This window comes from Paramisgurnus dabryanus, chromosome 4, assembly GCF_030506205.2.
Source record: "Paramisgurnus dabryanus chromosome 4, PD_genome_1.1, whole genome shotgun sequence".
NCBI lineage: Eukaryota > Metazoa > Chordata > Actinopteri > Cypriniformes > Cobitidae > Paramisgurnus > Paramisgurnus dabryanus.
Window position 1 is genome coordinate 35,024,937 of NC_133340.1, and position 16,342 is coordinate 35,041,278.

The 16,342-nt window shown below is 36.2% G+C and overlaps 1 protein-coding gene across 3 annotated transcripts in view; it reads right to left on the reverse strand.

Annotated features, from left to right (window-relative positions):
* Positions 1-16,342, reverse strand: part of sdk1b (sidekick cell adhesion molecule 1b) — a 328,241-nt gene that overhangs the window by 63,015 nt on the left and 248,884 nt on the right. For all 3 annotated transcript variants that reach the window (XM_065254359.2, XM_065254358.2, XM_065254357.2), the window contains 4 exons: positions 13,991-14,182; positions 13,292-13,413; positions 6,058-6,170; positions 2,998-3,148 (listed from right to left, as the gene is read on the reverse strand). In XM_065254359.2, coding sequence (XP_065110431.1) covers positions 2,998-3,148; positions 6,058-6,170; positions 13,292-13,413; positions 13,991-14,182 — 578 coding nt within the window. The remainder of the gene's footprint in view (positions 1-2,997; positions 3,149-6,057; positions 6,171-13,291; positions 13,414-13,990; positions 14,183-16,342) is intronic.

Consider the following 16,342-nt stretch of genomic DNA (forward strand, 5'->3'; position numbering starts at 1 on the left):
TGTTAAAACCTGTTCACACTAGGGATGTGCATTTATGTACTCGAAAAACTGGGGGCGGGTCTGTCAAAGGAGCCATAGTGTCAGGGTGAAAATTAAAATATTTTTATTAAAAACAATCAAATAAAACTTAACTTAAGCACATTGTCTAAAGCGTACAGCGCAACGTCTAAATGGGCGTGTCTGAATCCACTTTTGCTAATTTATCGACGGAAAAAATGGTTTGTGCGCCGAGCGCATGGTCGAAAAGGGTTCGTCCTTTTTTTTAATGAGTAATGGGAGTATTTTGGGCGTAACGTGCAATAAACCAATGAGAGTCTCAGCTCTCATCCCCTTTAAAAGCAAGTTGCGCTGGTGCTATGTCTAATCCCTATTTAGATGACCAACTTTGTAAACTGAAAAACTAAGCGGAGGAAGAAGACCACCAGTTTAAGATTAATGTTAAATAATTGTGTTGTTTTTCACTTGTATTGAAATTGTTATTTTTTAAATTGTTAACCATTAAAAGCCATTTTCTTCTAGTCATGGAAGTAAAAAAGCAGGCTTTTAATTGCTTTAAATGTATGGCTATCCAATATAATCAAAAAAAATTAACAGTAAGAAAAGGTTTGTCCTCTGAAAATACTTTAATTGTAAGAAACAGGAGATAAAGAATTTACAAACGGCTCTCCGCACGTTTCAGCACTTGGACAGCGTCAGTTTTTTTTAAACATTACTTAAAAATGTTTCTCATCCCACCATATCCACAGGTACAGAGTCATCATATACAATAAATCCGTGAGGTAGCATTTTAAAAAAACATTTAAAAACAGATGCATTTCTTTAAAGCAAAGCATTTATTTACTTACCAGGCTACAGGTGAAGCAGCACTCTTCTAACGTCTCATAATCGGTCCTCATTTATGTCCAAGAGACTCAATAATAATCTTTTACATTCAATCCTTTAATCTTTTGTATTTAAAAGCGTATGTGATAAGCAAACCCGCGTTGTCGTCCCATTTATAGGCGCATATTACTAATGCGCTCTTTAAATAACAAAAAAACATATTGCGCCTATTTTAGTTGCTTCAAAATAGCAACGCACCAACAATACGCCTGAAAACAGCTCATTTTCAGACCAGAACGCCCATGGGCGCAAAAGGCGACGCAAATGCATTTGCTATTTAAACAACGTGGCGCTAAACGTGAAAATGATAATTGCTCAGGGTGGAAACTAGCAAAAGACACTTGCGTTGCGCTGCATGGTGCCGGGTGTAAGATAGAGCCCTTGATGTTTAAATATGAGATGATAACCCTTGTGACAGCGCTGTACATTATGCACTTGACTGACTGTATTTTCGTTTTACCAAAAGCGAATCCGAAAATCATGGCATCCTTCTAAACCACAGTGGCTCAGTGATGTGAGGTGTGTTTGACTTCACAGCATTGTGCAGATCGGCAGGTTGCTGCGGCGGGGATGTGTGTAGGAAATGGACTTATCTGTTTGATTTTGAATCATGCATGGTACAGATGTCATACGCCGGTCTGCGCAGCTCACCACGATGTCAAACAGGGACCCAGTCTTTACTACCAAAGGCGCATCCAAATGTAGCCATAACCACAATAAATAAATAAATAAACCCACGCGATCATCGTTTTTGTGATCGATTATCGATGCCACGTTTGGGTACTCGAGCAATCGAGTACCCATGCCCATTCCTAGTTCACATCAAATCCAGAACCTGTTTAATCCCAATTCTTTTTTTTTTTGACCCTGCCTCTAAAAATGTAGCTAAAGTAATGTTTTGGGTTTTACTGTTTTCTACATAAAATCATTCTAGATAATATCAAAATCATTCTGTGAAAATCTTCACAGAAAGTTCAAAGTTCATGTTGAAATCAATGTGAAATCAAACTTTGATGCTGCAATTATGAGACATTAGCCTGGATTTCAAACAGAATCCTAGTTTTCCTCATCTACTTTGTACTTCGTGATCAACAAACAAACAAAAACAAAATAGTTATTTTGATGGCATTGATAAGGTGGTTTTCTGTGGCGTGGAAGAAACATAAGCCATCACCATCTAATAACGTGAGAAGAAAAAATCCTGGTTGTTGCTTGTTCAAACACGACAGCATCAAGCTTCCTCATGGGATCTTATGAAAATGTTCCATTATTTTACTCAAAGTCCACGAAAATCGAGCAGGACCAAAACATTTTATAGCTGATCGCTGTCAAAAAGGTTCAGCGACAACGTCCCAAGGATGACATCAGCAATGACAGTGTTCTTAATATGACAAAGTAAGTGTTTTGATTAATGCCATTAATGTTTATTTTTTTAATCAGTGTATACCACTAGTCAACTAAATGAATATAACATGGCAAAGATGAATGCATATTATATATTGATTCAATAGATTTATTGCATTTTGTGAAAAAAATTATCAGTTTTTAAAATAAATCTTTAAAAATCTAATTACGGATTTGAATTTTTAATGTTATTATAACCTAAAGATGCTATGTAAAAGTAACAGAAAAAAGTATTTTTCATTTTGTCACTTTCTTGGAATAGAAAACAAATTTTTACCCAAAATAGTCGAAATGGATTTATTGCGTTTTGGAACCAAACTCTTCATATATTTTTAAAATGTTTAGGCATCTAGGTAATTCAATTTTTTTAAGTTGAAGCAACACATCTTTTTTTACAGTAAATATACATATTTATATTATAAAGTATTAATATGGTAAGTTAGCCTACACACAATAGGGATAGTAAGACACCTCCAGAGGTGTAATTTAATTATTAAAGTAATACATTTTTTTATTGTTATTTCCATATGCAATCACAATGCGGAGTCTATAGATAATAGTCTATGCAGAATCAAAACCTGTAATGTTTTTTTCCAAGAAATAAGCTTAATTAAAAATAAGCTATATCCACTTTTTCTTGTTCCTAATGCAGAATAATAAAATAGAAATCATCTTAAATATTACTTTCAAGTGTGTGTGACCAATTCTCACCTCCCACCGAATCCTCAGGCTGGTTTCACTGGCGGAGACCACGCTGAGATCTGCAGGAGCCACGTCTGGACTGGCCTGAAGGGTCTGCATCACACGTGACGGCTGACTGAACGGACTCGAACCCACGACGTTCACCTGCTTCATCCTGAACCTGGTACGCATGTATAAAAGGAGGGAGGTAAAACAATGTTTTTAATCTTCTGGTCTTGCTCTTGAATAGTGGTTGAACAGGGGATTTTGGACAGGATAACAGATCTCTACACCCTCTGATCATCTGTAATCCCTTTAGGACAAGATAGTGTGCTGAGAATCAGAAGACCATCTTTTCACAAGACCTTGAGAAAATCAATTAAGGAGAGAAATGGAAAAGGGTAACGGAGAGAAGGAGAAAGAGGGGAATGAAACACAGGGAACTAAAGCTAGTAACAGAGATAGTGGGAGATGGAGAGATATAAGGAAATCTAAAAAAAAAAAAAGTTGTATGTAAGCAATCCTGCTAAAAAGTGCATCCATGTTACCTAATCCATCTTTCTTAAAGGGACAGTGCACATAAACATAAACAGCCTGTCATTATTTACACCTCAAAATTTTGATTGTTGAGATTAAAATCAACATTCCATTATTTATTCCTCAACATTCTCTGAAATCATTCCAATGAATCCAGTAATTTTCTGATACACAATATCTATTAGGCTCCAAAAAACGATTCGCTGAAAGTCTGGCCCTTCATTGCGGCTCTCATATTTCATTCATTTCAAACATGGAGTATCACTATGTGTTGCGACAGGTTTGCCATCAGTGACAAGATACGAAAACCAATGTGACGCGTTATGACGTGCCATGTTTAAATTGAACAGGAATGAGATTTGACTGGTACTGTATGTGAGATTTACGGCAGTTCTGTCTTTTCCTTACACAAACCTGAGAAACACGGGACTGACTCTAAAACACAGTATCTTCTCTTAAACAAAGAAAATAATGTGGGTCTGGGTAATCCAATTTCATGCTACTTCGTGGTATAGTCACAAATTTTTTTATTTGTTTATTTGTGTTGATGGACACGATTTTCCCTCTGTTTTCATGTCAGACATCCTTACCCAAACCCCCACCTTACCCCAACCCCAAGCGACAATTACTATTAGGGGAGAACCAGGGCAAAAGTAACGCGGGACAAAGTAACAAAGCGATTTTCTACGAGCCCTGATAACATTTGCAACCCAAACTATGACAGCATCTTTAGCATGCAAACCCTTGCCAGAGCTGACAAATATCGCGTTATTTACTCATTTCTGAATTTTTCTTGTATTGAGTAAATTACAGAAAAAAATCTTATTCCATTGGCAGATTTTTTTGCTTGTTTTAAGCACAAATTTACTTAAATTTGATATGTTTTGTATAAAAACTAGACATATTGATTTAAGAAATTTTTGATATTTCTACTGAAAACAAGACAAAAATACTAAGTCAGAAAGTCATTTTTTGCAGTGCAAATAAACAAATAAACTTTTTCCCCATTATACCATGAAATAACGTGAGATAGGGTTGGTTTAGGAGGATGTGAGAGTAAGTAAACAATGACTGAACTATTCCTCTAACTATCCTAAACACCAAGGGCTCTATTTTACACCCGGCGCAATGAGGCGCAATGCGCGACGCAAGTGCTAGTTTCGACCCTGCGCAATTATCATTTTCACGTTTAGCGCCACGTTGTTTAAATAGCAAATGCATTTGTACCCCCTTTTGCGCTCATGGGCGTTCTGGTCTGAAAACGAGGTGTGTTCAGGCGCATTGTTGGCACGTTGCTATTTTGAGGCACATAAAATAGACTACGCCATTGACCAATATGTGTTTTGTTGTTTAAAGAGCGCATTAGTAATATGCGCCTATAAACGAGAAGATAACGCGGGTTTGCTTATCACAAACATAAATGCGCAGCAGCACAAAAACGCTTTTAAATATGAAAGATTAAAGGATTGAATGTAAAAGATTATTATTGAATCTCTTGGACATAAATGAGGAGTAATTATGAGACGTTAGAAGGCGCAAAGAGCTGCTTCACCTGCAGACTAGTAAGTTAATAAATGCTTTGCTTTAAACAAAAGCATCTGTTTTTAAATGTTTTTTTTTTTTTTTTTAATGATACGGATTTATTGTATATGATGACTCTGTACCTGTGGATATGGTAAGATTAGAAAAATTTGTAAGTAATGCTTAAAAAAACTGACGCTGTCCAAGTGCTGAAACGTGCGGAGAGCCGTTTGTAAATTCTTTATCTCCTGTTTGTTACAAATAAAGGGTTTTTACAGTACAAACCTTTTCTTACATACTTGTAAATTATTTTTTGATGATATTGGATAACCATACATTTAAAACAATTAAAAGCCTGCTTTTTTACTTCCATGACTAAAAGAAAACGTGTTTTAAAGGTTTTAATAAAAAAATAACAATTTCAATACAAGTGAAAAACAACACAATTATTTAACATTAATCTTAAACTGGTGGTCTTCTTCCTCCGCTTAGTTTTTCAGTTTACAAAGTCCGTCATCTAAATAGGGATTAAACATAGGGCCAGCGCAACTGGCTTTTAAAGGGGATGAGAGCTGAGACTCTCATTGGTTTATTGCACGTTACGCCCAAAACACACCCATTCCACTCATTAGGAAAATATGAACAACCCTTTTCGACCCTGCGCTCGGCTCACAAACCATTTTTCCCGTCGTTAAATTAGCAAAAGTGGCATCGGACACGCCCATTTAGACCGTGCGCCGTGCGCTTTAGACGATGCGCTTAGATCGTTAAAATAGGGCCACAAGACTATCTTTACATTTACAATTTTGCTGATGTTTTTATCCAAAGCGACCTACGGTGCATTCAAGCTATACATTTAATCAGTATGTGTGCTCCCTGGGGACCGAACCAGTGACCTTTGTGCACAATACAGTTAAGCTACAGGAACACTAGACTCTCTTTTTTTAGATTTGACCAGCACTACACTGCCTAGGAAAGGGTGGAATTGCATGTTTGTGTAATCTTCAGCAGGTAAATAAATGAGAGTCTCACCTGTACTGGGTGAATGGGATCAGATTTGGAATCTCCAGAGAATCTCCAGAAGCTGGCGGATTGTCTTTCTCATACAAGACCTTCCACTCATCTGCCTCTCCCACAGTCCCCACCTACAAACACACAGAGCATATGTTCTGAATGCAAAACTTACTGCATACTACGCTATGCATACTGCATACTATGCTGTCAGAAAAAAATTGTCAAAATGGTCCCAAGCTGTCACTGGTGCAGTAACTTTGGAAGGTCCTAATATTTGCCATTTAGATACAAATTTGTATACATTTGGTACAAATATGAACCTTTGCGGAACTAATATTCCATCTATGGTAGCAATATGTGCCTTTTCAGGTGCAAAGGTGTAATTTTTTTAAAAGGGTACCACCCTAGTGACCATTTTGACAGTGTAATTCTATTGATGGACTAAACTTTAAACAGGAAAAAATGACTGCAAAACACTAAGCTGTCCACAATACTCCGGTGTCCTTTTTATGTGCTTGGTGATTTTTTTTTCTAGTTAAAAGCATATTGTCATAAATTGTCAAGACTCAAGGCTCTAAGAGTGTGAAAAGGCTGTTTTCATCACCACCTTGATCTTAATTAGGCTGTAATGAGATAATGAGCTAATTAAAAGTCAAGCAACTCACATTCTCTCTAGTACCTTATAAAAGAGTCGGTTGCATTTATTTATTAAGCGGTGTTCATTAATACATTTGTGTAAGGCATTTTATGTGATATACTGTAAAACAGGGGTCTTCAACGACTCTTCTTCGAGGGTCAGATTTTAAAATTGTAAATATTATGCGGGCCAAACTTTTACCGTATTTTTATCTTTTATATATTTTTTATATATTAAAAAACATGCAAAAAGATTATTATTACTGAAAACTCATATTTTCTTTTTTAATATTTTAAAAACAATTGCAGTTTAATATTGCAAGAGCCAAATGTTAATAGTTCAACTATGAACATTGCACAAAAAAAGTGTAAGTGTAAATAATCAACACATTTATTTTTGTATAGCACTAATTGTGATGTAAAGTTCTTAAACTTCTTTTGTTTATAACTGTTTAACTTTAATAAATTGTTACAGTCCAAGTATTCACAACATATAGCCAGTCTTCTCCTAATGACTAAAGTTGCACTTCACTTCATGTTTTCTTTTTTAATATTGTAAAGATACATACAGTGTGCTAAACCACCTTTTCATTGTACACTACATTCGTATGTGACTGTCGACGTTCGCCCCCTAGTGGCATTTGTAATGAAATTTCAGTTGAAATGTGTCAACATGGGAGAGAAGCTCATTTCAGCGCAAAAGCCTTTAAAATACAAATTAATTTATAGTTAATAATTTACCTATCAGTAATTAAACGTTTTTAAAGGATTCAAGTGTTACTGATAAAGTTAAACAATTTTTTTTATAATTTTCACCTTGCACAGTGTTTTGACAGGAACACACTGAAATACATCACTTCCGGTCAGCATGTGGTATAGTCGCACAAGTTAATTTTTTTTTAATTCATCCAAAGTTCAATTGGATCCGATAATTACGCACTCGCAGATGGTTGGCACCCCATTTCTGACTCTCCTTCCGGTTTATCTGCTGTTATCTGTCATGTACGGTAGAAAGGTAAAAATAACCATGCTGATTTTAAATCAGACAAAGGTGACCGGCGAGCCAGATAAAGATGATTGGAGGGCCGCATTTGGCCTGCAGCCGTCAGTTGACTAGCCTTGTAAAAAGCAGACTATTTGTGCTACTGTACCTTTAAGAGATTTTGTATCACACTGAAGGGGCTTATTTTGCGATAACATCCGGCTTCATGTACATTATCTCGCTTTTTACATGGCTATTTACCTCATAAGTAAGGTAAGGAACATTAAATATTGATTTAAAATATATTATGAGCTAGTTTTTAACGAATGCAGATCTTCCGCGAGGAACACCTTTTACTTTCCCATTTAGTAACCGTTTTAAGATAATAAAAGACATTTAAATGTCATGAACACACTATTTGGTTTAATCTTTTGTAAAAAATAATGTCATATATTTTATTAAAAGTTATATATTTAATTTTGTGTAATATTAAACTGTACATGGGTCAATGAGGTGACGTTAATTATTTTGTGTTCGAATGGATACATTAAATGTAAACGGGTTAAATTTTCAATATAAATTTGCAGATTACTTGCATACATTCTCTTTTTTGAGGACCAAGTCAAATATTTCTGGTTTTATTTCATTATGAAAGAATATTTGGGAGATACTTGTGTCAATTGGTCTAACTAGTATTTTTAAATAGAAATATTTTAATAAAAAATGCAGAATAAAAAAATCATCTAGTTTAGTGTAATAAGATTTTTACATACATTTTTACATCATTTGTCAAAGATTATTTAGAAAACAGATCTTCAGGAAAAATATTACAAAATGCATTAAAATTTACATTTAGAAATAAGTTATAAATCAATAATTTAAAATGTATTTTATGATTACGCTTACATGCCATCACGGTGGATAAAATATTTAATATTTATCACTCTTTGGAAACATTGGCGGTTACACCATTTAACATTTTCAGGTCCATTCAGTCTTAACTTTCATAAAAATGTGGCAAATGTAATTTTCTATTGCATAAAATTAACATAAATACACTGTGCATTGAAATAAACCTAATGCATGCATTTAAAACAAGTAAAAAATTTTTTTTTAATAATTTCTCATCTTGTCAAAATAAGTTACCAAATGTTATTAGTTTTGAGCGGATGTCATCTGTGAAAAACAAATCGGCAAAAATTACAAACTGGCCAATCAGAATCAAGCAGTCCAACGAGCTATGTAATTATTTTAAATAATGTGTAACAACTGTAACAACAGGGATATCCATAATAAATGAGTAAATGTCTTCAGGACACTTAAAATATACTAGTCAACATTTAAAGTGGATCAATAAAGTTCATCAAAGTTGCCCTATGACAAAACCTGGAATTGGGTATTGGTTTTCAAGACAACTTTTATAAATGGTTTTGATCCACTACAAATGTTGACTAGTTTATATGGCACAAATCGAGTGAAGTTTTTTATTTAACACTTTTAGGGGTCTCTGGACCAACCCGTCACCATCCACTCCCATAGTAACCAGAAAACCCCAAACAAAACTTAAAAAATAAAATCTGAGGCCTTTGGTTCAGAAGAAGTGTTCAAACGACATATGGGTGAGTAAATAATGATAAAATTTAAATTTTGGGGTAAACTATCCCTTTAAATCGAGTCATAACCGTAAACAGTCTGAAAAAAGGAGAGAAACCTTTGCAACATTACAATGAACTCTTGCCTCAAACAGTAAGTGCTTCTTTCAATGAAATGTCCCATTTAATATTGGAAACCATATGTTGAAATGAACCATACTTTTGCAGCGCTCCCACAAACCAGCATGTATTTTTGCAGCCTCTCATTTCACCACAAAAAAAGGTGAAAAGATCACAAAAAGAAACGAAATTGGCAACCGCCCGGTCCAGCGTACAGCTGTGAGGAATTCAGCTGTTAAAAAAACTCCCCTACACAAGCTGATTTCTAACCCATAGACTTAAGACCCCATTAGTCCCACCTCAGTACCTCTAATCTTCTCCTCTCGCATCCCTCCCTCCTGCTCTCCGTCGATTAAACAGTATTAAAGATGGGAGCGAAGAAGAAACAGAGAGAAAAAGGGGGGGATCTCATTAGGAGAAGTTTTTCTCTTCACGCTGCACGAAGTTGAACGCCATCCAATAGGGGCTTAACACATATGCTGCGCACACACACACACACACACAGATGGGCATCACACCTAAAGGGGCCAGGAGACCCAGTGCATGACATCTCCTTAGCCTTCTCGTGCAGTGTCAAATGCAGCGTGTGTGTATGTGAGCTTTTATGCAAGAGCTTGGTGTGCGTTTTCTCCAGGGGACGATGTTTTAGTGGAAGAGCAAGCCTGTTTGTCCCTAGAGATGAAGTACCTGCCAAACAACAGCATCTTCACTGGAGCACAGCCTGCCAGACAAGGGCACACAAATGCACACACATACACCCACCCTTACGCTTACAAGCACACACTGAACAGTCATACTGCGTAGAGTGGTGCTGACAGAAAGAAAATTGCTATTTGTGGCAAAGTTAACCAACAAGGCAAAGATAAAATTGCCATTCGTGGCAAAGGTTTACCTTTTATATAAATTTGTGGCAAAGCTGAACATATGGCTAATGAATATTGATAATCGTGGACAAATGTTACTATTATTTTATATTATATACTATTATAGAGAAAACATTTTTATTTGTGGCAAGGTTAAGCATTTGGCAACTTTCAACAAAAAAGGGATAACGTATAGGCAGCCAGTTGTTATCGCAAAAAAAAGCCCGGACAAGATTTATTTTGCGACAACAACCGGCATTCCAATGAGACGTGTAATAAGCAGAATGAAAACTGACAAATGCCGCAAAGTTTACAAATGTGTAAAAATTTTAATTGCTATTGGTTGCAAAGTAAACAATTTACACCAGGAAATCTTAAGGTTTGCGCGATGTTAAGCAGTTTGCTATCTGTGTAAATGGCAACCATTTTGCACAGAGAAATTTGCCATACTTTAAATGATAAATAATGTAGCTGTTTGTGGCAAACTAAAACATATGGCTGAGAGAAAATTGCCATTGGTTGCAAATTTTATCTTAATAGAAAATTGATATCTGTGGCAAAGTACAGCTAAGAGAAAATTGCTATTTGGAAAAGATTAACTATTTAAAAAATAAAAACTTTCCATTTGTGGCAAGGTTAACCATTTTGCTATTTGTGCATTTTGCAGATAGAAAGGATTCCCTTTTTTAATAGAAAATTGCTATCTGTTGCCATGTTGAATGGCTAAGAGACAATTGCCATTTGTGGCAAAGTTAACCAACAAGGCAAAGATCAATTTGGCATCCGATTTACCGTGTGTTATCAGTTTGAGCAGTTGTTATCTGGAAATAACAAACCTTCAAATGTTGCAACTGGCCAGTCAGAATCAAGCATTCCAATGTGCCGTGTAATAAGCAGAATGAAAGCTGACATATGCCGCAAAGTTTACAATTTTGTAAAATTTAAAATTGCTGTTTGTTGCAAAGTAAACAATTTATAACCAGGAATCTAAAGATTTGTGCAAGGTTAAGCAGTTTTTTTTATCTGTGTAAATGGCAACCATTTTGCAAAGCGAAATTTGCCATGTGTGGCAAAGTTTAACATGACTTTAAATGGTAAATAATGTAGCTGTTTGTGGCAAACTAAAACATATGGCTGAGAGACAATTGCCATTGCTTGCAAAGTTTAAACAAACAAACAGACTAAACAAACAGAAATTTTGTATCATACTGAAGGGGCTTATTTAGCGATAACAACTGTCTGCCTGTACATTATCTAGCTTTTTACGTGCCTATTTACCTCATATAAAAGGTAAGGAATATTAAATGAGAGAAAATTGCCATAGGTTGCAAAGTTTATCTTAATAGAAAATTGCTTTTTGTGGCAAAGTACGGCTAAGAGAAAACTGCCATTTGGAAAAGATTAACTATTTAAAAAAGAAAAACTTTCCATTTGTGGCAAGGTTAAGCATTTAGCTATTTGTGTATTTTGCCGATAGAAAGGTCTACCTTTTTTAATAAAAATTTGCTATCTGTGGCAATGTTGAACACATGGCTAAGAGACAATTGCCATTTGTGGCAAAGTTAACCAAGAAGGCAGAGATCCATTAGCCATTTGTGGCAAAGTTAACCAATAATGCCCTGTTCACATTACAAGCGACATGCAGCAAAAAAGTTCAACTTTATGCAAATGATGAGTGACTTTCAGGAGTGACTACCAATGGGAGTGAAGTAGTGGAGTTCACATCATCTGCCTTTCGTCATTTACTGAGAGGACAGTTACTCATTTATTTATAGTTGCTACTAGGACAACCAGAATTAGGAACGCCTTCTAACGACCTCATTGAAAGAGACAAGCGACACATAGCCACAAAGTAATGCGTTCAGTGTATTAGGTAGAGATCAAATTGCAATTTCTGGCAAAGTTAACCCTCTGGGGTCTGACCATTTTGGGACACTGGCAGAGGTTCTGACATGCTCTTACATTTGGTCTTTTTTCAGTTGCTTCAAACAGATTAATGGCAAGTGTCTCATGCGTTCAGCACAAACTGGTCTACAATATTATATGAGCTACATGTATGTACATGTTTGTATTTTTGAGAGAAAAATGTTTATGCGTGGTTTAAAAAAAAGCAAAATTATTAAGTCTCTGATATAAGTCCACAAAACCCACACTAAACATGTTTTCACAAGACTTTTCTGAACAGAATTGAGAAGTCTAGAGTTTTTTTTTTTTTTTAAATGATGTGAAAGTCATTCTGCCTACTCATTCACATAAAACAATATATTGATTTAGAAATTGTAAGACACTTTTTGTTTAGAGGGGTCGTATGCGAGAAGGATTGATTGACAGCTGAGGAAACAAAAGACTTGCATAATGAGCTGCATAATGAGCCAACAAGGCAGAAATCTACTTGCCATTCATGGACAAGTATAACAAGTCTAAAAAGTTATTTGTGGCAAAGTTGAACAAAAAATATTGCTGTTTGTGGCCAAATTAACAGTTTTGAACAAAGAAACTTTCTATTTGTGGCAAGGTTAAAGTGCACCTATTTCATTGCTAAAAACAATGTTATTTTGTGTATTTGGTGTAATACAATGTGTTTGCTAATCTATACGTTGTGATTGGTCTGAATACCTCTGACACCAGCCGGAAATGTGACGCTCCTTACCATGTTTGAAGGATACAGTTGCTAACAGGAGTTAATTTACAGGTTGTAAATCCGAAGTGGGAGGAATTATGATAATGTCGGTCTTGTCTACATCACCAATCCCAGGAAGTAAACTGTTGCCTACTATCGGTGTGTTTGTTGTAGTCCAAGAAAAGAGATTTATGTTGGAGATAATAACTCTTTTGCATCTTGTTAACATGTACTAATACACACCTACACACCAAAGGAAATTTAAATATTTGAATCGGACAATGGGTGCTCTTTAAGCATGTTGCTATGTGTGTAAACGGCGACCATTTGTGGCAAGAATAGATATTATTTAAAGAGTTGTGCAGAATTGCAAAAAATTGTCACATTTAACGACAGTTTGACAAGATGGAAAGGTTTTACCCAAGTCACACATACACACCTGTCCTTCCACAATCCATTTGGAGATGGCGGTTTTGCCATCGCTGCCAGGGCGAAATCTGATGGTGGTGGATCGAGGACTTATGTTGGAGATAACCAGATTCGAGGGCACACCGGGCAGCTCTGTTCACAAGCAAAGCACATTTATTTACATTACAATTGGCTCCGATTTGAAACATTTCCACATTTTCCCTGTTGGTCCTCTCCATCCTGCGTCTTCATTATCCTTCAAAGAAAACTCATGTAAATGGGCCCATAATTCACTTCAGAGTCGATTAGGTTTTGTGTACAGCACTGTTCATTGTGTTTGGGTATATGATTAATTGGCAATTAAATGGATTGATAATGATATTTGGGTGGCTCATTCAACAGTAGATAAAGCTCCTTCTCTTCTGACTCCATAGCATATCAGTGGGAGATAATGAGTGTAGCTTGGCTTTTGGTCATCATCATTTGTTTCATGTTCTCTCTCACGCACACACAGCATCCCCAGGAGCTTCATACTGACTCCCTGTGATGTATTAGAGACTTACTGACTGTGTCTCGGCTTGCTGGTCTATGTGAAATATGAGCCCTACTGCGGCATCCCGTTTCACGTGTTAGATTTTGAACACTGTGCCTATCGCTCATAGCCAAGGGACAATTTAATACATTCAAATATTGTTAGCATTGGAGTGTTCGTTTGTTTGAGCGTACAGACCTGGAGGCAGTCCTGTCGAGATGGTCGATGAAGTGGTCGTTCCGGTACCGGCCTGTGTTACTGCGGCCACCTGCAGCGTGTACGTGGTTAGGGAAGTGAGACCGGTTACTTTAAAGGCCAGCGTGGAGTTGGACAGTGTATGAGATACACGGGTTTCGTTTTGGTCAGCTTCTTCCCAACATAAGATGTAGCCTGTGTAGAAACAGAGACAGAGGAGGACTTTATGCTTTGAGCTCATGAAATTTCTCACCACATACAGTTTGCATACTTTGGGATCTAAACTCACAGCATCTGATCTTTGAACCTTATTAGTGAATGATGTGAAATGCTCGATATCTACAGCAACTTTACTAATGGTTTCTCATGCAAATACAGACTCAACTACTGTTGCTAACAGTTGCTTCCATCAGACAGGGATTAGCATGTTGCTAAGCTAACAATACAATGCAATTACATTTATGATTTTGGACATAGACTTTTTTATCCAAATGACTTATTCAAGCTATATTTTTTCTGTGTGTGTTTCCATGGGAATGAACCCATATGGAAGAAAAATAATGACAAAAGTTTTTGAATTAAAATAGCCTGTTGAATTGTACTACCTGAAAAAAAATGCATTGTATTAACCGTACTTGAATTTTAATGCATTGTATTTTTATGTTTTTGAATTAAAACAGCCTGTTGAATTGTACTACCTGAAAAAAAATGCATTGTATTAACCGTGCTTGAATTTTAATGCATTGTATTTTTAGGTTTTGCATTTTTAAGGGCTGAAATTCAACATGCGTGTATATTTTCTGTATTAAAAATTCAATAGTCCACATTCACCTTTTAGATTTCACTTTAAAATATTCGGTCTGTTTAAAAATACAACGTAAAATATTCAGCAGGCAAGTTTCAGTCCATTTAAATTCGCGTCCAAAAATTCAAGTCCAAAAATTCAGTCGTACAGATTTCAACATTTAACATCCGGGAACTGCAGGAAAAGCAGTAGAGTACCGAGTATAATCTCATCTGCTGTTAATCGATCTGGCCAGCAGGTGGTGCACGTGTTCGCCAAAACTTTGTACATGTAAGATGATTTATCCACTGCAGTGATGAATGTTGGCTTTTATGTTCAGTTTTAGTAGAACAACTGTAATACACTCATACAGAGAGTGTATTGTTTGGTTATGTTATTGACAGGATACTAAACGGTTTTTAAATGCCATATAAATTAAATAGGGCCTTTCTGCCTGCTATTGGCTTCGTTTCTCAAAAGCTAAGTTGATTGTAGATTTTATTGGTGGCAATCTACCATCTTCTTATGCCTACGAGAAACGGACACGTTTTTGTAATTCGTCACCTCAGTTTATAAACCATACTCGGATTATTGAACTGTTCAAGTTACAAATTGTGCGCGCGGATTAATAAACCATACGCACAATTAAACAATCAGTGCTCTCAGATTTTCAATCCATATCCACAAATTCATAAACAATAAATAAACAGTGCACACGCTTTCGCAATGGTTTTGCAAACTGAGTCCACTACCGCAGAGGTCCCCAACCACCGGGTCGTGGACAAGTTGCCACCGGTCGCAAGAACATCCTGAAAAAATTTGTATAATAGCTATAGTTTAATCAGGTGTTTTGTCCTTTACGAGCCGACTTCAAATAACATATCAATCCACTTCTATACAGGGCCGCGCTCTCTCTTTTTCTTTCTTTCTTTCTCTCTCTCTCTCTCTCTCTCTCTCTCTCTCTCTCTCTCTCTCTCTCTCTCTCTCTCTCTCTCTCTCTCTCTCTCTCTCTCTCTCTCTCTCCCAGCGCATCGGCGATCACATTGCTGTCATTAGAGTTCAAGCATACAGTACTTCTAAAACACAATCGATCAAAGAATTGCAAAGGTATGACTTTATGAATAAAATGAAGACATTCATTTGATATCGCAAATGAAACTAATTGCAGGCAGGCGCGGAGATTGACAGCTGGCCCGCCCAATCAGAAATGAAAAAAAAAAAATAATACTCGGGACGTCGGGGTAGCGATTTTGCGAGCCCTGCATAGGTTTGTTTTGTAGAAAGACTTTCTTTAAAGTGAATTTCGTTTTGTATAAATTGTATCTTAATATTAATCAATGTTTAATCAAACAATTGCCTCGATTTAATAAATAAGAAGCAAACCAAGAACGTCTGTGGTGAGGATTATAGTGAACCCACTATATTTCCGCAGCCTATTCTTTCTGCTTTTAATGCATTTCTCAATTACACAGTAGGCTTATAGGTTGTTATGATAGGCTATTTGTTGCTAAAAGCAATAGACTATATTGTATAAAGTGTAGCAATAAACATGGCGTGACTTAGTGCTGAGT